At 28.8% G+C, this 26,602-nt stretch overlaps 1 protein-coding gene across 1 annotated transcript in view; it reads left to right on the top strand.

The window, feature by feature from the left end:
- The first annotated feature begins 459 nt into the window (after nt 1-459).
- The window catches only part of LOC142328798 (uncharacterized), a 95,980-nt gene continuing 69,837 nt past the window's right edge, over nt 460-26,602 (top strand). The window contains exons 1-6 of the mRNA XM_075372841.1: nt 460-749; nt 8,820-9,033; nt 11,815-12,120; nt 19,613-19,797; nt 22,042-22,195; nt 23,063-23,211. Of these exons, the coding sequence (XP_075228956.1) occupies nt 8,872-9,033; nt 11,815-12,120; nt 19,613-19,797; nt 22,042-22,195; nt 23,063-23,211 (956 nt within the window). The 5' untranslated portion in view covers nt 460-749; nt 8,820-8,871. The remainder of the gene's footprint in view (nt 750-8,819; nt 9,034-11,814; nt 12,121-19,612; nt 19,798-22,041; nt 22,196-23,062; nt 23,212-26,602) is intronic.

Raw genomic sequence — 26,602 nt, 5'->3', positions numbered from 1 at the left:
TTTAATTTAATAATTACAAATAGAAATCTCTGTGTAAAATGATTTTTAAAATTCTAACTTAAAACAGATGAAGGTATTTTCTGCTACGTGCAATAAATCTAAATAAGTTAATTAATCTGTTTATTCACCCAACAAAACTACTGACTGGGCATTTTTTCATGAAATTATGAAAAAATAGACTCATTTTGGATATCAAGAATGGATATCATAAAAAAAGCAAAGTGGTAATTTTGGTTTTTAAACTCTGTGTAAAATTTTATTTTTCAGAAGAAAAAACATTTTATTGTACAGATTTAGGTCATTAATTTTTATTGTTTTAAAAATTAAAGTTTATTTTTAATTTTTTAATAATTTTAATTAAATTTATCCGTAATTTTATGACATACATACACTTACTAAATGCATAATACATACGTGACCAATGGAAGGCAACCGAAGCTGAAGCATCGTTGACGCGATATTGATGCACCATTGTGAGTGAGAGTATTCATGGATTTCGTCTTGTGTTTTGAGCTCATGTATTACTGTATGTAATGTTGAACGTGGTGATTGAAGTGTATCATTATAAAAGTATAATGAATTATGCTGATATTACTTAGGGCATTTATAATTAAGCTAACAGTGCAAAACTTAAAAAGTGTACATAGTGAAAATATTGTCTCATCAATGAACCATAATGTTTGTTTAGCTTTCCTACTGGGTTATTGTAACTGATGTCAGTGAGTATATTTATTCTTATACCGGCATAGGTATGTATATTTATTTTTAAAGGCTTGTAGATTTAGGTTGCAAGGTAAAAGGATGTATATTTATAAAAGTCGTTTTTATGCATTTTTTACGATCTTGAAAATATTTCGTCAAGTTTGCTGATTTACGTGGATCAAATTTGGGGTTGTATATTACAGTTGTTTACCAACAAAAATTTCAGTTATGTTTATTAGTACAGAAATTAATTATAAAAGAATTTTTTCCTTATTTAAAATGTAAATTTTATTTGGGAAATGTATATGATATTCTGAGTTCATTACCAGTCTAAGTATACATTTAAAGAATTAAAAGTTAAAGTATACTTGAAATTAGTAAACATTGAAATTAGTAATATTACTTAAAACTTTATTAATTTTACTATTTATGATAATTTTTTAAAATTAAGCAGCTCTTGTTTGTCAGTGTTAAATAACTTTCAGAGAATTACTGCATTTCCCTGACAGTTAGTTTGTATTTGAATCTGTTGTTGTAGGGCATTGGGGTATTTTTTTGAAATTTTGACTTATGGCCATGATGATCAACAGTAGGCTACTGTAATGAAATTTGTAGTAATGCAATTTCAGTGTTTAAATTGCATTACTACAACCCCTTTACCTTGTTATACAGGTGATGCTCCTTTACTTTTATATATTGTTGGAGTTATTTTAGTCCTTTATGACATTATTTCTTGTTTTTATTAATTTATTTTTTATATTGGGTTTTAATGAGGTACTGTATTTTACGATAGCAAGAAAACCTAACCTTCATTGTACTATTTACATTTAATCATGTTTAACATAGGCCTGTTATTTAATCATTGGTAAAATTTGTATCTATGGTCTTAATATTGCTGTGATCGATTACAATTGGTAAATCATTGCTTTAAGATGCAGTTTGATAGAACAGTGCTTAAAAAGTATTAGAATTAAATGCAAAGAGGTAAACTAAAAAGATTATAAATGAAATGTTGGGTATAATAAATAGGTTATTATTTATTTATGCTACTAAACTGGTGATAGGTATAGTTACATACATTGCAGTTTTGTTATCAAACTTCTTTTTTTAATATAAATATATAACTGTTCTTTTATTAAACTATAAAATTCTTTTCTCAACTGTTATGTATTAACTCTTTGTTAGTTTTTCAAATGTATTAAGATTAAAAAGCTTGTTAATTTAAAACTTAGTTTTCAGGAAGAACATTTTCATGTAATTTTGAAGTTAATGAATATCAAACACTAAAAGTTTTTAAACAGATTTATTTAAAAATAAATTAATGCAGGTTTATAGAGATGGACACTGTTTAATAGTATTTTAGGTATGGTTTGTTGTTTAATTAGACATGATTGAATAATTTTTGCTGTGATGGGAGATTAGTAACATTTTAATGTGACCATTTAATTGGTTGTTTTCATTCCCTACAGAGATAAAAATTAGAAAAAGGTAGGGTGTACTTAATGTTCATAGGCACTTATAGTTTTAAAACGATGTCTTTTGTAGTTTTTTGAAATTTGAATTTGAAATTTTCTAGATAAAAATATGAACAAAGTGGACATTATATATAACATTAAATCTATCGTTTTAATTTTGTAATCACATAAGTTCATTTTATTTAAATTTTGTTTTGTTTAGTGCATTGAATTAGACATTTATTTTGACAAAAACTGAATAGTATACATTGCAATAAATTTTTTTAATGAGGTTAAAACTATATTTATTGAAAATTATTGAGTTAGTACGCATACTCTTGTTTGTTGGTTTTTGCCACTTGAATTTTTTTTTTTAATTATAAATAATTATTGCCTTATAATGTGAATAAATATTACACACAAATTTTAGTTAATCACAAAACTCATAAATTATTTTATAAAATTACCATGGGTGAATTTTCCGGGAAAATAAATTGCCTGTTTTGTCATGTACTTAATAATCAACAGTTTTATAACAATCTTTAAAATAAAATTAATAATTTTTCCCCATGCCGTACCAATTTCCATTTTGAGCGATTGTAACACTAATACAATCTTTTGTTTAGATATTTCATAGAACTTATCTATTAAAAAAGTAGATAAGTAGCAGTTAAAAAGTAGATTTACTTCCCTACAAAATAATGAATTGTTTCAAAGATTGCTCAAATGATAGAACTGACTATTAATATACCAAAGATACTTGTAGTTTGAACTTATCACTTTTTTATCCATAACAATTCATTTAATTTTATACTTAACAAATGCATGCAATGTGGCACTGTTTTGTCAGTAATAACTATCATAACCACCTAATGCTATTTTCCAACAGAGATAAAATTTAATGGATGCCATACTGTCACCTATAATTTAAATTACCAATTTTATTGAAAATGTTTCCCCTAAGTTTTTGAACACCAACTTTAAAAACACAAACTGTGAATAACTATTTCCATGATAAATATTATTATTAAGTGCAATTTTAATCTTAACATTGAATTTAAATTTGGGATTTCAAAAAAGTATTTAAATTTTATTTTGTCCAATTATATTAAAATTACAGCTTATCTTCCAAATCATTAGCTAACTATATAGGATTATGTAGGTACACATAAAGCCAGTTTATTTAGTGTAAGCAACTATTTTGACGAACATTTTGAAATTTTCTCTATGAACTTTCAAATCTACATAGTTGAATTTGTCTGTACAGATGACATACTTGATGCATACTTGTTGACTTATTTTAACATTTTACAATCTTTATGTATGTTTTTTCTTATCTTACGTTATTTAGTACTAATTTGATTTTTCAAAGTAAAATTTTCACTCATATAAAAAAATATATATATCATTGGGATAAGTTACCTCAGCATAGTTATAATCTTGTATTAAATTTCTTTTCTACTACACACACATGTATACACAATCATGTGGGATGAGTGATGTTCACTCACCCACATTTTGACAGCAAGAATATGTTATGTTTATTTACATAAGCATAATAATACAATAAAATTATAATAAAAAAATTTAAATAATTAATATGCATGACACATTAAATTGTAACATTATGTAAAAGGGTAATTCTGAGCAGTTACGATCGACTTAAATTGTTTTCATACTTAAATATAACGTAGTAGATATGTTTAGGATCAGGAAACTACAAGATTAAATGTTGGAAAAAATGTTTGGACAGCAGGTGACCCATGCTCTACTTTGACTTTAACTGTAACCTTAACCTTAATCCTAACCTCTTTCCACACAATAGATTAGCTTCTGAACATATCTCGATAGCTAATTGACTAGAGTATTGATAATGTGGCAAAGACGTTGGTATTGCACTGGTCACCTGCTGTCCAAACATGCTTTCCGACAAGATAGATCTTGTGTTTTCCTAGTCCAAGTATATCTATGATGGTATATTAAAGTACAAACAAAATTAAATTGATCAATTTTCCCAGAATTACCTTTAAATGCATACAAAGAATAAAATATGTAATACAGTAGATTCCAGATAATTGGACCACTTCAGGATTGGGACCATAGGGCCCAATTAAAAGGCTGATCCCTATTAAGCGATATTAACAAAAAATGAGATACACAAATACGGTGCAGTACTTGCTAATGATTACAGATGATGTAAATTAAAAAATGATTAAATTGTTTTTGTAGTCGTACATCATTAATAAAAAAGTAGCTTGATAAACAAAATAGAGCTACAAGTCAAAATAATGAGTACCTTTTATAAGTAGAATACAAAAATATACAGTTTACTGTCTCTTATTTGGTTAAACTTCTTGAAAAAATTCTTCTGTGCTCTGTCGTTTCCCTTTCATTACTTGGTGTTCTACAAATTTGTCATGGACTCACAGTTCCGTTAGCAGGTTTCAAAAGCAGATCTGTATAAAGCAAAGATCTGTAAAGCAGATCTTACTGCATAAAATACTGTTGAAGTTTGCCAATAAATAGTTTGCATCTTTTATAGATTTGTACCCAGTTTTTTAATAATAAGAGTTTTATTAACAATTCAGATTTATTTATAATAGTTTTATTAATAAAATTTCTAAGTATTAATTAAATTATTAATAAAACTTATTTATTATTGTAAATAATAGATTAATTTTGTATAATAATCTTTTTTATTATTTTATCATCACTCCCACATAACTTGAAAGAAATATGATGTACTGTGCAGATAGTATGTACAACACTTTTCTTCTAGCCATTAAGGAGAAGTTACCTTTTTCCCTATAGCATTTAAAAAACGGTTAAATGACTTGTGTCGCTATTAAAAATTGTGTTATTTTATGAGTAAAATAAAGGGAAAAACAAACTAGTGTGCCTTATAAGCGATAGTTTGGGCCATTAAACTAGCGTAATTTTACATTATTATACCAGTATGTTTATGTTTTTTTACAAAATGCCCCGATTAATGGTTGACCCAAATAACCGGTAATTCACTAAGAATTCACTGTATTTAATTTCATTTTTATTAAAAAATATACAGTACAGTTAAAACAGAATTAATAATAATCATTACAATTGTTCTTACAATAGGAATGTTAGTTACTGAAGCAAAATAGCCAAGAGAAATGCTCAAAAATTGTTCATAGAAATGAAAATTACAACTGGTGTTTTGATTAGAAAAGAGGTAGTTACAGAGGTTTATTTTAAAAACAGGTTTTTTTTTATAAAACTGGCTTTGAACATTTTTCTGTTTATTATATTAATTGTTTATTAGAAATTTTAGGTAATCAATTCAAAATATTTATTTTGGATTTTTATAGAATATGCAGCTTTGGCAAGTTGCAGTAGCCTTATAAAATCATCAGATTTGTAACCAAATAAGCAAATTTGGTGCTAGCTATATGAAGGCTGAGCGTCGGTGATGTATTCACAAAGATGTATTTATATATTGGTTACAAATTGCATTATTGCATTCTAATTAAAGAATAATACTTTATTGCCATAACAATTGTTCAGTGTTTTATCAGAAATCATTAGAAATTAAATAAGCTAATTTCACCTTTGGTTTTTTCTCATATGAAGAATAATCCAGTCGTCTCCTACAATTTGTCCTCTTATCCACACAACAAAGTAAATTAATGTTAAAAATTAGGTCACTGTGTTAAACAAATACAAATGCATACATATGCATTTAATAATAGATTTAATATAACAATCTCGGGTATGGTTGACCTGAGTCTGAACAAGACTAATGTCACGAACAAGGGACGCGTTTGCCTATGGGCCTCGAATCTAGAAAGGTGCATGGGGGATATCTGGAATATTCATAAAAAATATATCTAATATTGATGCCCATTTAATCAAACTTTTTTTGTTTTAACTTAATTCATTGCATAAATAATTTATAATGACTAATATGAAATAGGATAATTGATGTAAAGATTTCAAAATTTATTTAGAAAATAATTTATTTTATATTCCATTCCTTTTATAATGCATTTCAAGAATGAACTCTGCTACATTTCTTTATTATGGTAAGTATGATTAGAAATCTCACTTCAGAAATCATTCACTGTACTCTCTCTCTCTCTCTCTCTCTCTCTCTCTCTCTATATATATATATATATATATATATATATATATATATATATACAAACACATATATATAAACACATAATATTATCCTAGGAATTAATGTTATTTGTACCATAAGATTTCTTTCTTTTAAGAAACAGTGTTTGATTACGTTTTTATAATTTTAACTATAGTATCTTGCTTGTCAGTTGAATAACTTCAATATCAGTGTTGTAATTTTTATTGCTTTTTCCATTCCTATGGGGTTTTAACCCATATAATTTCTAAATTTTTATTACCTTTTCCATCGTAGGTTTAAAGTGTCAAAAATTGCACATTTTAAAAATCCTGCACTTTTAATCTTTTATAACAAATAAAGGAAGAGGACAATAGACAGAATTAATAAATAGGCCCTCTGAAACTATCTTAAGAAGGAGTATAAATATTATAATATTATTAAGAAGGGGTATAAAAATTTCAATTTTTGAATTTTATCTGGGCTGAGTTACAAAAGGCATAAATTTACCAAATAGGAAAATGGCATACACAGCATCATAAATAGTAATTTTTGTGTAAAATAGGTTTTTCTTTCATGTCTTCAAGTTTTTTAGTTTCTGAGATTGGAAAAATCGCAAATTCAAAAAAATGCAAAAATTGGTGTGTGGACCATTGCAAATTTTAACCTAGTGCATACATACAATTTTTTAAAAATTGGTTTTGAACTATTGAAATATGAGAATGAAAATATAAAAAATTACAAAATGTCCACACATCGATTTAATTTTAGATTGGTTGATTTGGTATGGAATGTCCCATTACTGATTCTTCATGTTCAACTATTAATTACCTTTTGAATACGATAAATCATTTTTCTCGGTCATGTTTAGTAATATCCTCATCTTCAACTTAGAGTTCAAAATCGTATGGAAGATTATGTTTCTTATAACAAGTTCTCAGATATGTATTATGGCCTGTCAGGTTAATTTTCATCATCTGTTATACTGAATTATCATAATTGTTAATTATTTACATTTAGTTCTCACACTGAAATATTTATGTAATAAGTACCGATTGCATATTTGTGTATATATATATAAAAGCAAAATATATTTGTCAATTTTAGAAGATTGAAATTATGTTTTATTAGCATTGTAATCTTTTCCCCCACTTAAATTTTATTTCAGCTTGTGTTCATTATTTGACCATTTTCCCTGTATTACGATTAGGCATAGCATTTTTCATAGTTTTCTAAACTTCTTCCACTCTCATATAATCGTTCATGTAAGAGGTTTTTTTGTTAGTTCTGTGGTAATTTTGGTTTTTTGCTTCTATTACTTCATTTGTTTCATCACCGATGTGTTCATCAAAAAAGTAGGTTACTTTAATTGGGGTTTAGCCTGTTGCCAATACAAATGTAATAGATTATTTATTTACTGATGGTTTTTCTATCATTTAAAAAATTTGATGTGGACACCACGTGACTTCCTTGTACACCTATTAAATTACATATACTCATTTAAAAAAAATTAAAAGTACAGAAAATTTTATTTCACTAATAACTTCTGATTTTTTTCATATTTTTTTAAATTTTATTGTTATTATTGAATTATTATTTATTACAAATTTTTTTTACAATAATCTGTTAATAATTATTAATAAATCAATGTATTAAAAAAAAAAGAAAAAAGTAAATGAAGTCGGATTCGAACCAGTGTGCCTTTCCCTTGTAAGATCCAAATATTTCATTAATTAAAAGTTTATTTGGCTATAACTTTGGAACCAATGAAAATAAGTACCACTTATGATATATTGTTGAAAAGCTCTCAATGAGGGCTTATTACTGCTGTTAAGAAAAAGTCCAAAATCCAAAATCTGGATTTTGGGATTTTTTGGACATGTTCATGAGATTGTTGTCAAAAAGGATGGTGCACAACTACATGTTACAACAGTCCTAAATCAAAAATTTCAACATCCTACAGCTAAATCGTTTTTGAGTTAGGCGAGATACATATATACATATGTAGACATCATGCTGAAACTAGTAAAAATGGTGAAAATGGATATTTCCATTGAAATCTGAAAACTGACATTTTTCTTTATCACAACCTTTACTTCATACAACGAAGTAAAAATGTGTTGTATTGTGAGTTTTAAATAATAGGTGTTTGATTAAGAGCAAATCAAAATTGTAATATGTTGTTAGTCTGTTTCATCTTTACTCAGTAAAAGCATTACACTGTAAAAAATTTTTATTTTCTTATCGAGCACTACTTATTAAAATCAGTGCAATTAAGTTTATTAGACAATTAATATTAATAATCAACTTATGTTACAGAGTAGCTTATTTATTTTCTGGTAAAGCATTTAAATTGTTTTCAGGTTAGGTAATTGTTAGGCTATTAATTGCATATGAAGTAATACATTTTCAAATGCTGTAGTTGAGTTTTTATATTTCATTTTGATTTTTGTATGCTGGTATGTTGAAAGGTCATTTATGCTATTCTATTTGTTAACATTAATGTCTGTGTGTGTTGATTAGGTTAATTTTATCCTTTTTTTTTACAGAAAAATTTTATAATATTGTTACAAAGATTAAAGACTGAAGCTTATATTAAAGATGCCAGAAGAATCCCAGATGTCTGTGTCAGCTCCATCGAAAGGTTCGGGAGGCATCCCAGATATAATGGTGTTTAGACCTACTTATGAAGAATTTAAGGATTTTTCAAAATTTATAGAATATATGGAATCAAAAGGAGCACATAAAGCCGGGTTGGCAAAGGTTAGTTTATAATTACAAGTAATAATGACGATGCTGGGTTATAAAAAGTAATATATGATATTTGCTTACTACAGATTTAATACTTTTAAAATATTGAAAAATCTATATCTTTCTTTAATGTTTGTCACAATTTTTATCAGTTTTAATTTTTATTTGATGACTTCTTTTTGTTAATTATATCCTGAATAAATTTACTGGTAAAAAATATATTTATATATATATAGTCAAGAGGCCACTGTAAATATAAGTTGAAATATAGCTTGCTTATCGTGGGTTACAGAAGTTGATCTTGCAAACTTTACTAAAATCAGCGGTCATTTTTGTAAGATGTCCAAATAAAAATCAACAATACAAATCAAGGTAAGGGAAATTTCCATATTTCATTTATTGTTTATAAAACAGTATTTCTTTATTTTTCCCTTCATTGAGTTTATTTAAAATATTCTATCCCAATAACAGATAAGGGGTAATTCAACGTCTTTTGTATGTAAATGAACAATTCTGGCAGTTTAAAATTGTACCATTGTGATACATTCACTATTCATTCATTCGTTCATTTGCATTTTAAGCTTAAAACTTTTATGTGGGGACTTATTTATCAAATAATATTTTTATTTACATTTTTATTATTTTTTTTATGTAATTTTATAAAGTGGTTTGTAGTAAAGTCAATAATTTTAAGTCGTAAAAAAAATTATTTCTGGGTTGAAGTATGTACCCAATTTATATTTGATTTCTATCACAGATAATCTGTACTACATAATATATATTCAAAACAAGTAAAAATTCTAATTGAATTTAAAAAAAACCAAAATGCTAATCGTTAACACAACAAATAAACATAAGCGAGATTGAAAAAATCATTTTACTGATATATGAGAGCCATTGGTTTGCTCTGTAGCAGCATTTCTCAACCTTGGGGTTTTGAAATTAGCCTACAACTTTACACATAAACAATAATGAAATCATTTTATGAAAAAAAATTATTTATTATAAACATTACACTTAGATTTCTAAGTAGACATGTAAGGAAAATAAATTAATGAAATGGTTGTATTTGTTTTTTATTTAAAAGTTTCTACATACCTGGATCTACGTTAGAAACACAGATAAGCAAATTGTTTTCAAGTGACAAAAGACGATTCCTATATTTAGTTTTTAGCACAATCATAGATGAAAAACCCTTTTCACTGAGGTAAGATGATGATGAAAGGGATTAATATTTTCAGTGCTTCTGTGACTAAATTTCCATGTTCTCTTAAATGAGCAAGCCAAAACATTTCTATATTTTCAGATGTGAATTGTAACATTTTATTGGCAAATATTACGATGAGCTAGTTGTGAATCTCACAACTAAGCAGCTACAACAACGTATACTGTGTCGTTAGAAAGCAGAATTTTTTTCAATTTTTTGCTTCTACGCCTATTAAACACTGATCATATAGCAGCAAGCAATATGAGGTTTTCTGCGACTGTATGGTGTTTAGACATCTTAGCTACTCTTAATGCCATGAGGTAGATAAGATGCTTCAAGTGTACTTTTATCAGTATTGTTTAATTTAAGTTGATTTCTCAAAGTATGTAATTTGATTTCAAAAAAATTCCAAGGGTTTGCATTTATGATCTGGTTGTTTAGTTTCCAGTTTAGTGGTGAATTAATTTTGATGGCTTCATACTTTCACTGGAGAGGACTTGAAAGTAAGCAATGCATTGTGGCTTTCTGTCCAACGAGGTATAACCATAATTTACATAACTGTCAATGAATCACTTCATTGGGTGTAAATGGCTAACTTCATTTTTTCACAAATTTATCCATTCTGCATAAGAATCTTATTGAGAAAAAAAACAGTTATACTGTTTGACCATACACTAAAAAACTAAAACCTCAATTATTTTCAATGAAAGTATATTTTTTAAAATCTAAATATAGGCACCAGATGCATGATTCACACTTGAAACTTTACTAACATTTTGCAAACCCTTATGCCTCTTTTATACTGCTGAGAGCACGACATGTTCAAATCTATCATACGCATGTTCGAACATGATGCTCACACAGTGAATATTATGCAAACAGACCACATTAAGAGGAGCATGTACACATCTAGTTGAGACCTTTAAATTGCTCATGATTGTTCACTACATACATATTCATACCTATCGCTATCATCACAGACAAATAGTTTTAACTAGTTCTCATTGGGGGACGTTGGGGGTTAGCAAAATATTCATTATATATATATATATATATTTTTTTTTTCACTTTTTGGGGGCTAAAATTTGAGAATCACTGCTGTAAAGTGATAATTGTTATAAAAACCTCTTTTCTATAATACAATTAGTATTCAGATTAAATAGAGATTGCTCATGTGTTTTAGAAATAAGTGTTGGTTTTTTTAAATTTGTTTATTATAAGCAGAGTGTATGTTATAAAATGATTGAAAAGCCTTAGATGTATGGAAATATAATTTTATTTAATAGAAAAATCTTATTGGGTAGTGATTTATTGTTCATTTGCTAAATAAAACTTCAAAAGGCAGTTATGATTTGTTACAAACAGGTTGTCTGACATATGCTTCTACTTTGACACAACTTTTAAAAAGATTAATTTCTACCTTGTAGCCTCTAATTTCTTAACGTCGTAAAAATGATTAATAAAGTAGTAATTTTTTAAGAATTTATGCCGTTAATGATTCCACCAATTTAGCTGTTTTTATAAATTGTTTAGAAACAGTTCTATTATTGAAGTACCATAATTTTATTTTTGTTTGTACTTTCCAGGTAATACCACCAAAAGAATGGAAGCCAAGGAATGATAATTATGATTTATCTTCTATTGATGTTACTATACCTGCTCCTATTTGTCAAGTAGTTACTGGTAAACAGGGATTGTATCAACAGATTAATATACAGAAGAAGGCTATGACTATTCAGGAATATAGAAAATTAGCCGAGAGTCCAAGATATGCCACACCGAGGCATTCTGATTATGAAGATTTAGAAAGGAAATACTGGAAAAATATTACTTATATAGCTCCAATATATGGAGCTGATGTATCAGGAACTTTGACCGATAAAGATGTTGATGTAAGTTTATAAAATTTTGTTTTTCCATTGTGTAAAAAGCCTACATATATTGACCCCGAAGGGGAACACCCACCATGTGACAGCTTTGATCGTCACGCCATTCCCTCTGTACCTAGCCCGTAGGGGCTTTACTAGAGGTCGTCTTCAAAGGCCGCAAGATATTTTTCAGTCTGGCCATTTTAAGATGCCACTGATGCGAATGCCACTAGTGACATCCCTATTGGTGTAAAATGCCTATTATAGACCCCATAAACAACAGTCTTAAAAGAGACGATACCGATTGAGCTGAAGCTGCTTTCTACACCCAGAATAGGTAATGAGCCCAACACGTTACTCTGGTAGTACAAACACTAATAAAACATCCAAAAAATATATAAAACTATAAACTAAATATAAAAGAACAATAACAGCAACTAAATAAACAACATAAGCTAATTAATTATAATAAACATAAACAAATTATCAACTAACACAAAATATAATTAACCAAATAGTAAACTACAGTTCACCAATTCAACACTAAATGTGAAACAAATAACAAAAGTATAGCAAGGAAACTCTAAAACCTAACCAAAATCAAAAACCCTAACATCAATACTAAGCTATCATAACCAAGAAATAAAAAACACTTAAACCAAACTATCAAAACAACTAGTCAACAAAACCATAAACAGCAACTCTATTGAACAAAACAAAATAGAGAAATCCAAAACCTAGTTAAAAACAATCACCTAACCACCTATAAGTCAATTCAATTAATAAGATGGTCCTGCACATTATACGCGGGACATTCTTCAGTCCTACAATTGTGCCCTGCTGGTTTCTTGACTAGTGAACAGTTGGCCTATATAGGAGGTCTTCCTTGTTTTTTGACTACACAAGCTTTGGCATAATGCCCTTCTTTGCCACAAAATGAGCAAGGCCTACAATGTTTTGCCATATGACCAAACCTTAGACATTTGCTTGACTACATGAATAATAATCAGAAAGTACTCTACCTTTCTCAGTCATTTGCTTACACATCTCCTACTACATTCAACTGCATAAAGCACAACATTACTCTCTTGTTTTCCTAAACAATCTTAAACTTCTCGAAAAACTCATCATATTCAAATGAATCCAGGTTCTGATTCCATACAGTTTCTTTAAAATCTTACGAGTCAAGTGGCACATTGTAAATTATAATCCTTGGTGCAAAGACTTAGTAGTAACCACCTTAATAGATTAACTGTACAACTGATCATTTTTTCTAATCGATTCTTTCTTCAGTATTCTAACTCCTTTCAAGTTATTTGTAATGCTAGCAGTACATAAACTGCATTTAATTCCTTTATTACTTCTCCCTTTAAGAACTCCAGAAGTACTAATAGGCTTATCAATTAATGTCACTTTCTTCTTGAATGTTTCTGAAATTGCATAGAAATTGTTCTAACTCACCATAGTGGTTGTTAAATGTTTCACTTACAATGTTGTTTGAGATCAGATCTATAGAAACCATATTTTTCTCTAGGTTACTTAATGCAGCACCTCCGCCTTTCTGGCCTTTTAAGGAGGGTAAAAGGTGTTTTCCTCGACTACTACTAGGTCCAAATACCTCTTCAATAATCAGTTATTCCCATATTGGAATCTGTGCCTTCTACCTCAACAGCAACAGCCTCAGTAACCTTTTTATTACGCCTACTCATAATTACAGATTAAATTTCAACAAAACAATGAAACTACATAATTAGAAGACAAGATAAAACAAATTAACAATAATCTAAATAATAAATCAAAACAAAACAAGATCAATAAAATAAATCAACAACCAATAATAAACTAGTTAAACAAAACAGTAGCCAGGAGCAGTAAGTCAATGTGGCTACTGTTGATAAGGAAAATAACAAACTAAAAGGAAGACTACAAAACTATACAATAATTAAAAACTCAAAAATTAAATAACAAGAACAACTAAAATCCAAAACAAGAAAAATCCTTGGTGAATTGCACCCGTAGTTAGTGATTAGAAATTCCAATCACACACCTGTAAAATAAACTAAATAACCTAACTCACAATAAAAACTCAATCAAAATTATAACAATAACAAACTAAACCTACAATAGAAAAATCTAAAACCACAAATAATAACTAATAGAAAAATATATAACCTATAATGTCAGCTCCTAGAAAATCAACCTCTCTCACCAGTGTCTTGTGTTGAATTAAAGCTTACATATATATGTATAGAGAGAGAGAGAGAGAGAGCAGTACTATTATAATATTTTTTACTCACTTTCAGTTATCTTTTGTAATTACATTCAAATATTCTATGAACCAGAATCTGCACAGTATAATATACTACCTGTATATTTTAGGTAGATTTCATAAGAAAGCTACCTATTGTAATGGGTACCATGATTTGACTTTTGGAAAAATTTGACAAATTTTCACGTTTCACATCCCCCAGACCCCAAAACCACTGTCACTTCAAAAGTTTATATATATATGTATTTCACTTTCTTATGGGCATGATAACTGCCTTAATTTTGTGCCAGTCACTTTCAAATTGATACATAAAATATAATGACCCAAAATCTCAGTTGAGTTCATTAATGGGCAAAATCGAACCATGTGGTTGGAAAGGGGGGGCTTTTACGGGAAAAAAACAAAATGTTGCTATACCTTTCTTATTAAGTAAAATATCAAAGTTCCTACTATTCTTTGTACAAGGGTCTAAAACTTATCTAGACTTATCTAAGTGTTTTGATATCACCAGCCATTGGCCCAAGGGATGGAAAAAAGAGGTTTTGAAGACAAAGAAAATCATACGTCCTGTAATAGGCACAGTATTGAATCGGTTTAAAGTGCCTGTTAGTCCTCTAAACATTACCGAAAACTTTTGTCTGAAACAATTTTTGATATGACCAATCCTTATGGCAAGGGATGACCAAAATGTTGCTGGAATTGTAAGGTGGGGCTTGTCGTTTGCTAAACATGTGAAACTATTTTTCACATGCAACCATTGTCGTATTGTGTAAATTTTAAGTATTTCTTAACTTTAAGGTGGAAATCTTTTTTACTACCCCCTACTTAGCACCGGGAAATCTATCTCTGCTTTCTGGTGTGCTGAAAGGGATTTTTTTATTTTGTAAATAAAGCTACTGATATACAAGTCGGTTTTGTGAAAAATAGATTCATATAATGCTTTTACTTTTTTTATAAAAAAAAATAAAATACACCATTCATTAAACCTACCCAAAATTGTTTTGATGAATTATTTATTTAATTTCAACTTTGTCAAGTTTCACTTAAACAAAGAAACAACCCTGTCTCTGTTGTTGCTGCTAAATAGATACAATAGTTCAAAAAGAATAAAATGTATACAGCGTATGGATTAATGGCAGTAGAGAAAAAACATCAGAGAATATGATGTATTTTATTGATAAGCAATTTTTAAAGATTGTATTGTAACTATCTTGTTTTTCAATCAAAATTGTCAGGACTGGTGGTCTGTTTATTAAATGGGCAGGATAATGTTTAATTTTATGTACACAATCTCAATAATTTTTTGTAAAAAATTAGTGATTGCAGTTTCAGAGCTTATTTTCTGTGATTGTTTAATATTGTATCTTTGTTTTCTCTGAATGTTTTCTGTACTGTTTAATGTTAAATAATAACAGTTTATTTTTTAATGTAGCAATATATTAGTTAAAGTAAATAATTTCAGCACCATTGCAGATTTTAGTTCACAAATAACTGTTTTTTTAAATATGAGAAAATTATGTTATCAATGTTTGTAGGGGAATATGAATTATTGATACTGTCTTATTTCACAGTTTTAAAATAATTACAATTAAAATATTTGATATTCAGTTAATATTTAGTGCAAATCCTAATGTACAAGTTAATTTAAGTACAAGAAAATTTAAATGATGTGTCTAATTCTTATATTTATTTCTCATAAATATAAGTAAGAATAGTTTGCTTAAAAAAATATTGCTTTTTTCTTCTTTTATTTATTTTCTCTTAAGAAATGTTGTAATTTATCCACATAATGTAAATTTTTTGATTTTGAAAATGTCTTGAAATTCAGTCATGAAGATGGTAAAATGCCCCCAAGAAGTAATTGTTTCTTTACAAACTCAAGAAAAGTACAGTATTACTTGGTTTGAGTTGCATGGTTTGAGCTGAGGAAAAATGAATTTTTGTTATGTTTTGAAGTATGAGGTGGATTAAATCAAGGATTAAAATCAGGTTCCCTTGTATTTTAATTCATTATCACATTGACCACTATGCTAATAGAATTTAATATTAATGAAATTTAAACCACCAAAATAGATAAGTTAAACTTACCATAGTAATTTCAAGAATTGATTGATTTTCACTGTGATCTACATCTTCAGTTATATATTATAGAAACATGAAAGCAATTTATTTTAATGTAATTATAGAATTAAATACCAATCCCGTGAAAATCGGGATCTATTTTTAGTGGTATTAAGTGATCTATTTTTAGGCCTTTGTATTAAATTTTGTGGCTTGAAAATCGCAAAATTTGAAGTTATGTTGAATGGTGAGCGAGTTGAAGCTTTTTTTTATTGATGTGTAACTATTTTTTTGTGGATCAATTTTTTTTTTTTTGTAAAATTATATGTTAGGATGAGTTCATAATACATTTTTCAAAAAGTCTGTCTTCTTGTGCAGAACTGCACAAGAATTTTTTTTTATTATACTCAATTTTTTTAAACTGCTGCCCTCTATATAATTAAAATCTGTAACCTCTATCTGTATAGAGGTTATAGATTCTGCATCTGTAGAGATCTATATAGAGTGCAGTACAACCAATTGTCACTATGTCAGGTAGCATCACCTTGGAGAATTGAGTTCCTGAGGGAAGTGTATTAAGTGCCATCTTGTTTGCTTTAGCCATCAACAGTATTACAAAGTGTGTGCAGCTACATGTTTCTTGTTCTTTATTTGTGGATTTGTTCCAGTCAACAGCCACAGCAGAGAAACTACTACATACAGAACAGTATATCTCGTCTTGAGGCTTGTTCTAAGGTTATACCAGCTTTACCTTTTCACCAGAGAAAACAAAATGTGTAGTCTTTTCTCTCCTGTGGGACCCTCTCATTCTGCAAATTTTCTTCAATGGAGTACTAATTTCTATTTCTCCTGATGTTAAGGTTTTTATGCATATTTTTTGATAGCTGTCTTACATGGGTCAAACACATCAAACAATATAAAACAAAATAATAGGTTCCAAATTTCTAGATATGCTGCAAGTCCTTAAGAACACCATTTGGAGCACTGATCAGTCATATGTTTTGTATTTTTATTATTCCTTAGTTCGTTCCTGTTTAGATTATGGTTGTGTCACCCACTCATCAACGCATCATACCACGCTGAAAACATTAGAAAAGCATGATGTCTAATTCTTTTTACTATAGTTGCTTTTAGATTAAGCCCTATCACTAACTTACTTGTTGAGTGCAGAGATTCTGCTGCTAGAGACGCATGTATTCAACCATCCTTCACCACTCGTATTACTACATTCTGACTCTATTAATTGTGTAAAACTCACCACTATTCATGCAAAGTAGCAAGGTAACTGGACTGCTACAGTTTAAACAAACTTCAATTTATCAAAGATACTGTGATGGCATGGGGCTTCTCATGCAGAAAAGTTCAATAGAGGAAGTGGTTCTCTGCCAATTGCGGATGGGATATACGAGAGTTACTCATGGGTTTTGGGCATGATAAGGAAATGTTAGGGTTAGACCAGGTGTTGTTTTTTCTTAATGCTATCTGTTTGTACTCTATTTGATTTACTGTAGTGTGTATCGGCTCTTCAAGCTAGTTTCTGTGTAGCAGTTGGAAGTTTTATTGTTCTGATTAAGTAAAATGTGATATCTGAAATGTTCAGGCAATGATAATGCCAAAGTCTTTTTCGCCCACAAAAAAAAATTGTTACTGAAATTTTTCTGTTTGAGAAAACTATTCTAGTAACTTCATTTTTTTATATTCTTAAAGCAAATTGTAGTTATACGTAACATTTTACTTTACACTTTTATCAAATTCAATTTTAGCTTCCAGATACGTGTTAACCTTTGCATATTTTCTCTTAATTTTTCTTCCATATCAGTTGATTTATTGTAGTATTTATAATCACATGGTTTTTCCAGGACCTACTTTTTTCATATTTAAATTTCCATTCGCATAACTTTGCCACATAAGTATAATTTTTTTTCTAATTCTCTCCTTCACGTAGTTTTTCCTAAATGGTATGTGTACATAAGTGAGTTACTCAAAATTTTCACAAAGAAAAAGCTTATTTTATTTATCTTTTGAAACATTCATTATTTTTTTCCAACTTTGTATATTATAGTTCTAATTCTAACAATTTCATATTATTTTTCCTTGGTTGTTTCCTAAGTTATCGTTTTGTAATTCTGTTTGAACTCTTTAATTTGTTCCAGTTCGTATCCACTCTTATGTATGTTATATTGAATTCCATTTTTTAATCGTTTTCTATATTATATAAAATCCCAAGGATAAAGTTAAACCTGTAATGATTGTAGTTGTGCTTGAAAATTGTTAATAAAATTATAAATTTTGAGAAAATCCTCAGGTATTTTACTTGTGTTACTGTAATAAACCTAAGATGTATATTTACAAACCACTAAAACATATTTGATTACGTTGCTCTACTTTACCTACATTATTAAAAATTAAAATGTTTTGTATGTGGGATCACATTTATTACATTTCACAAATATTAAGAATGATTTTAATGTGTGTTAAAACATTCCTTTGAATTAAGGTACTTTCAGTTACTTCTTTCTTACAACAAGAGACTTGTGTAACACATGGTTATACATTATGTCATTTAAAACGTCTTTTAACTGAAGTACAGTCTATATATTATTGAAAGTTCTGAGTTACTATTACTTTGTTAATGTTCTTAGTTTGATGAGCATAGTTAAAATCAAGCCGAAGACTTCTTCACATTGAATAAAATTAAAATTTTAATTCAGAATTTTTACAGTTTTTTGCATTAAATTCAATCGCTATTAAATTATAAAATAAACGTAATTTAATATACTATTATGAGCTTATTAAATCCTGTTAAGGTATTTCACTGAAAAAACTTAATTTTCATTATTTAATACTTTTATTGAATTTAGAAGAAGAAATAATGAAGTAATTTTTGTAATACTTAAATTATAATTTCATTTATGCTAAAATACAATTGATGTCTGTATATTGTAGAATAATCAGATAAAATAAAAATTGTGATAAAATTTCAGACAAAGCTATAAATACATTAATTATGATTAATGTTCTAACAGATTTATAATAAATTAATCTGCATAATTTAATTTAATAATTACATGAACCGGTAGGAATTTAGTTATGTTGATACATGAGCTGGTAATTTAATTAATAATTTTTTTATTACTCCTTTGTTCATATGTATTAGACATGAACATTTCTTATTTATTCGATCAGGTATGGAATATCAACCACTTGGGAACAATATTGGATTATGTAAATGAAGATTATGGAATCAGTATAGAAGGTGTTAATACAGCATATCTATATTTTGGAATGTGGAAAACAACTTTTGCTTGGCATACTGAGGATATGGACTTGTACAGTATAAATTATTTGCATTTTGGAATGCCTAAGACTTGGTAAGTTGGTTCTTTTTTTACACTTTTACATGACAGTAGCATTGAAGATTTTTTAAAACTAAAAATTTTCTAAGTAACAAATCAGACCAAATTTATTTACCATACCAGAGTTTTTAATATCGTACTTCCAGATGTTTTCAATTGTACTTAAAATCATCATTAGTATTGACTCTGCTATTCTCTCCATGGTATCAGCTGATATTATTGCTGATTGCTATTATTTCCTTTTTTTAATTAGGTGGACGTGTATTTTTAGAATGTAAGAGAAAAGTGTGTTGGATTTGAATTTTATCTCTTCTTCATTTAATGTATGGTGTGTCTGTGTGTGTATTTATGTTTGTTTATGTTTGGTATATCAAGGCTGTCAGTGTTGAAAGATGTGTAGATAGATGTTAACTTTACACTACATAGGGCAGTTAGAATAATCAATTAGTTTACTTAGGATATTCTGTTTAGTGTTTGTGTTTTGTGTAATGATTTTGAGTTTGTTCTGAAGGTAACATATCCAAATGTCATAAATTAGTGAGATATTTTCTCAGATTTTTGCTAAGCTTAATAATATGATTTATATATTGTTTATTTGTGATTTTATTTTTATTTAGTTGTATTGATGTGTGCTGTTATACTTATTTGTGTATGTTGTAGTATGGTATTTTATAGTAATGGTCTTCAGGTGACATGAGTGTGTTGAGAAGTCTGTGGATCATACTTCTAAAATCAAATAGTTCATGTTGGATAATTTGAGGTATTGTGAAGGAGAATGTCATTATTTTTTTTCCTGCATTTTGAGGTTATATTTTCTGTATTATATTTTGTAAGTGTGTTTTGTTGGTTGCTTTATTGTGATTCTTAAGTCAAGACTGTTGATCAGACCGGAAAAGGTTGTTACAGAAGCAGCTCCTCCTCCCACTAATATACATTGAGATGCACTGGTTTTACAAATCCCAGCATCCCCAGGATGGATCTGCCTGGGTCTGACTTACATGCACAGAATTCAAATTAGAAAACAAGAAATAAGGTAAAGGAGTGGGTGTGAAAAAAGGATAATCTATCTGCTATGGAACTGCAAAGTTTGAAGTGTGACAGCCTCACCTAGATGTGGTTCCATCCAAGCAGTGGTGTCATCCATCCTGCCTACAATTCACTAAAAGAACAGTGCATCTTTATCCAGGTGAAAGCAACACTTTTCTTAACAGCAACTTAACTCCAATAGTTGTTTTTCCTCCAGAGATTAAAGAATCACCAGAGAAAAAAGAGGACTTTAAAAAGCTCTATATTTCTGAAATTGTGTGACATGATTATTCAACATTTATAAGCTGTTCTGGCCAAATTCCCGCGAGAGGTGAAACTAATATTTAAATCATTTGATATGTATCAACAGTTCACAATTGAAGAATACAGCTATCATCAATCAAGTCTTCAGTCCTCAGAAAATAAAACTGCAACACAGGTTGTTGTAGAGACACACACACGTCACAGAGATGTGTGAATTACTATATCATTCACTCACTGACAGGAACAAAGCAAGTGAATTGTACAACACTGAGATTGTTTTCAAATTCGTTATCGCTTTTAAAAATTATACATGTTATTCTCAAAGATTTTTATATGTATGATTTACAACAAACATGGATTCATAGCTTCATCGATTTAATTAAGGAATAAATAATTTTTCTTCAAAATTAGAGAATGAGTATGTGGAATCCGTAAATGATAAATCTGATTTGAGTTGTCATCACAAAAAATGTTAAATATATTGCAAACTTTTGTGTCATCATGTGCTACAGCCGTAATGTTTTTTTTTATAAAACCAATTTATGATATAAATAAAACATAACTTCTTTCTGGTTATTTCTACTTACACCAAAAATGTAAAATTTGGCTTATAATGTTTTTTAAATATCTGAATCATTACAATAAAATGTTACTTCCCATATTATTTCTCCTTTAAATAGAATAATAATACTCTTTAATTTTGTGATTATCAGTTATTTCTTTTACAAATAAATTGTTAAGGAGTTTCTAACCCCACTAAATTGTGGGGTTAAAATCAGACTTATTTACTTCTATACATTGTTTTCTTATGTCTTTGAATTTTAATAGAGATTCTTAAAACATGGTTTTCTTTATTTATTAATCTACCATTTACCTACTTAATTACTACTCATGATGCAATTATATTATTTCAGTGATGTTCATTAATTGTAAAATTTTATTCTGATGTTTTAAATTGTATTTATACAGGTATGCGATTCCACCAGAGCATGGGCGAAGATTAGAGCGTTTGGCTAATGGCTTTTTTCCTAGTAATTCAAAATCATGTCCAGCTTTCCTTAGACATAAAATGACGATAATATCACCTCATGTGTTACGGCAGTACTCAATACCATTTAAAAAGGTATGAACACTAATAATTAGTGTACTTTTATTCATTAAACAATACAGGTTTGTTGTATTACATTTTCTTTACATTCTTCTCAATAGAACATTATGCGTATTTAGTAAACAGTTGACGTCAGTGAATAGGTATAAAGTTTATCTGAAACAAGCGGTTATACCTGACTTTCATGGCATGTTTAATCATAGAATGCATGCGTGATTTTAATCATAAAAGATGTACTGATAGTATTATCATAAAATTGTTACAAACTGGTAATCCTTACTGTAAATTTTATTTTAGGAAAAATAATTTGTTTAATCTTTTATTAGGTTAATGTAATCAGATTTTGTTTGTAGAAAATAAAATAATAGTTAATAGTATATGTAGAAAAAATACATATATTTTATAGTTATTATTCTGATATGTATTGATAGCACTAGATTTATTGTTTTATTCCTAAAATTGGTATCTGTAGAGCTTAGCAATTTTACATAGCTTTTAAATGATCTTGCTGCTATCGTCAAACTATTACCATTTATATTGAGAATCTTTATTTTTTTTAAATCATGTTATGTTTGATTTGAAGAGCAGATTCTAATCTTTTTAAAATGTACTTTTCACAGTAAAGTAGGGCCAAATGTTTGTTAGTTGCATCATCTTTATCAAGAATGACAATATTAAAATGATGATGATGATAGTGTCATTATCAAGACTCAAGCTTTCTGTGCTTGTATGAACTGTGTTAACTTATTTTCCTTTCTGTAATAAAATCTTAACATGATATGAAATTTATAAGTAATCTTTTTTTAACCATTCTTAAACAGTGGACATTGTTTTAATTATTAAAACACCTAATTTATACTGCCATATTTTGTTTTAATGCAGATCACTCAAGAGGAGGGTGAAATAATGATTACATTTCCTTATGGATATCATGCTGGGTTTAATCATGGTTTTAACTGTGCTGAATCTACTAATTTTGCTTCACCTCGTTGGGTTGAATATGGTAAAAGAGCATCACAGTGTTTATGCAGGTACTATAAGTATATAATATTTATAATATAATAGGCAGGTAGTATAATATATATATATAATGAATTGTTATGGTTATTCAGAAATTTTTTATCTTTATGGATATGTGTTTAGTATTATAGATATTGTTATCAAACTACTTCATAGCATAATCGGTCAGTTACATATAGCACTTGAAATGCCCTATTTTTATTTAACTGTAACTCCCAAAATATTACAAATATCGACATAAAACAAAAAATCACATTACTTCCTCAAGTGCCCCACTAATCGCATGAAAAATATTCAGTTGATACGCAATTTCTTGTCATGTTTGTTGCAGCATTTCTGGTTTGATGGTTTAAATGGCATTCTGAACACTCTCATGCAGCTCCTGGGTGTTTGCTACTTTTTTTCGTATACACCCTGTCTTTGACATAACACAAAAAGTCCAGAGGGGTTATGTCTGGCGATCTGGGTGGCCAGGGAATTGAACCATCTCTTCCAATCCACCTACCAGGAAACGACTCATCCAGCCTTTCCCTTACCTCAAGAAACCAGTGCAGCAGGAGCCCCATCTTGTTGGATACATTCCATAACCTATACCTAGACGTTATTAGGATACCTGTGCTCAATTTGTGGGAACGCAAACTGCTCCAATATGTCAAGATAGGAAATACCCATTACAGTAGCTTAAGCAAAGAAGGGTTGTATGACTGCATCTTCCATGAGACCACACCATACATTAAGTTTAGGACTGTTTCTGTCATACCCAATTATCTCACAAGAAGGCTCTGACCTCCAGGTTCTTACATTATGACGATTGACATTGTCTGACATGTGAAATTTAGCCTCATCGGAAAACATAATCAATGACAGAAGTTAGAATTCTGTTCAATGCGTTCAAACATGTTTCCTGCAAAAGCCGCTCTCTTTGGTTTATCTTCTGGTTTCAAATGTTTGGAGCAATTGTACTTTGTACGTGTACAACTTCAGATGCTTATGCAAAACTGTGTGGACATTTGATTTTGGGGTATTCAGTTCCCGCAAGGCTCAGCAAATAAATTTACATGGGCTTCTTTGAAATGTTTTGGCGATATGTTCCATGTTTTCTTCTGATACCCTTTGTCTGCCACTGCTGTGCTTTTTAGCCACTGAACCAGTATCCAAAAAGTTCTCTTTCCTTGCCTTAATTTCCTTCACATCTGGGGGGAGGGAGTCTCTTGTACACCTGATGGAATCGTCGATGCACAGACACTATTGACTGAAATTTCGTGTACCACCAGACAACCTGTGCTTTTTCTACAGTGTCAATATTTTTAATCTTACTGTACTCACCACAACACCTGGTGTGAATCAAACACAATTTCCATCAAAATTGGTACAGTTTAGTTACTGGATCGCACCTCTCTACTCTTTTTTTCTGTTTAGCCTCTGGAACCACCGTAAGGTATTACTTAAGAGGATGAGTTTAAGATGTATGAATGTAAATGAAGTGTAATCTTGTACAGTCTCAGGTCAACCATTCCTGAGATGTGTGAAAACAAACAATATTCCTGTTTATTAATGTATGGTAGTAGAATAAAAATAGTGTTACAAATGGAACACCCTACTTTCACTGCATCTTCAAAAACATTAATGTCATATTGTGAGAAACTACTTGTTTTACCGAATTATATATACTTTCACACCATGTGAAGAAAATTTTGTATAGTAAAATGAAGAATTTTCTGATTGCTTCTATTAAAACAAAAGCTTGATTTCATTCCTACATGTGTATTTTTCATTTGAATATCTTGCACAGCAAATTTGACATGCAACTTTAAAGCCAAAAAACTAGTGAAAATGTTAAAGGTTTTTATTGTACTTAAAATTGAAAAATAAAGCTTCACTTCTTTATATTTTGGCTTTGTTTTAAGTCTACACAATCAAACATCATTACTAACCTGTTTACAACTGTCAGTATGATGCAGATTTCTAAAAACCAAAATATCATAAAAATTTACCAAATCGTTTTTAGTGCAGTTTTTTAATTTTTACCCATGGTGGAATGGAGACTGTATGTGCATTTTGGGTAGGAGTTTTTGTGTGTGTGTGTGTGTGTGTTACCATTTTCCTCAAAAACTACTGGACTGATTTCGATGCAGTTTTTTACATTACATAGTTTATCACTTCAGAGCAGGTTCTTAGATTAATTTTACGGTTATAAGCTGCCAGGGGGCACTGCAGTAGAAGATATGTTTTTCAAAACAGCTTTTGAATATTTCTAAGTTTTTCTAACTCCAGCAAGGCTATATTAAACTTTCATCATCAGCCTACAAACATCCCACTATTGGGCACAGGCCTACTAATCTTTAAAAAAATAATAAATAAAAAATTTTTTTAAATCCATGATGATAAGATACTTAAAAAGCTTGAAATAATTAAATAGCTGTATTTTTACCTTATTATCCTTTGTGACATTGTAATATTGTTTATAAGACAATAAAATTTAAGATTTTGATTGACCATCATGTGAGACCCGCAGACTTATCTTTAATAAGATAAGTTTTAGTTATAATCATAGTCACGCCCGATGGTCAATCAAAATCTCTAATTTTATTGTCTTATAAAAATTTTTTTAAACAGACACTAAAAAATTTTTTTCAGGAATTTGGTTGTTTTTTTTTTTTAATTATGGGTTTTGCTGTATTTAATATTAATATAATTTGGTATTTCATTTTATTAATTTCAAGACTCATATATATGTGGTTAATATTTGTAACTCTTTATTGTGTTATTGATTTTTGTTTTTCATGTTACGGTTTTAGTTTTCTAAATATATATATTGCTTTAAATAATTTAGTATTGTGAAACATAGATCTATCTATAAATAGGAATTAAAAAAGGAATTTTTAAAAAACCTCCTCTGAGACGTCATCCATTATCTGAATCTTATTCTTTTTTTTATTCTGAAAATACTAGGCAGTTTATAATATCCCTGTGCAGTAGTGCCACAAGATAAACGAGAGTAAAAGTAACCATAATGTACAAATTTTTAAATTGTGTTAATCAACAACATGGACTAGAACTACCAAACCATTCAACCATTTGAAAACATGCCTATTTATAATAAAATCTGAATAGAAACTTTCAAGTTTAAATCAAAATCTATAGTCAAAAGTTAATTATTTTATCAAAATTTAAAAGAAGACCATTTATATCAAACCAATAAACGCATCCATTTTGGAAATAACTAAATATGTATGTTTGATTCATTAAATACATATATCTGTATGGAAATGGTAATTTTCTTTTGATTAAAATAATTTGCTTTTGTTTTAACTTGTTTGCTTATTTTGATTACTGTGGTTCGCTGCAGAGTTATGTGGCTTTACACTTAAATCTCACTTGTTCACTGCAGTATGTACACAT

Source organism: Lycorma delicatula, chromosome 8 (genome assembly GCF_047948215.1).
Source record: "Lycorma delicatula isolate Av1 chromosome 8, ASM4794821v1, whole genome shotgun sequence".
Lineage (NCBI taxonomy): Eukaryota > Metazoa > Arthropoda > Insecta > Hemiptera > Fulgoridae > Lycorma > Lycorma delicatula.
This window is presented reverse-complemented; position numbering and strand designations above follow the sequence as displayed.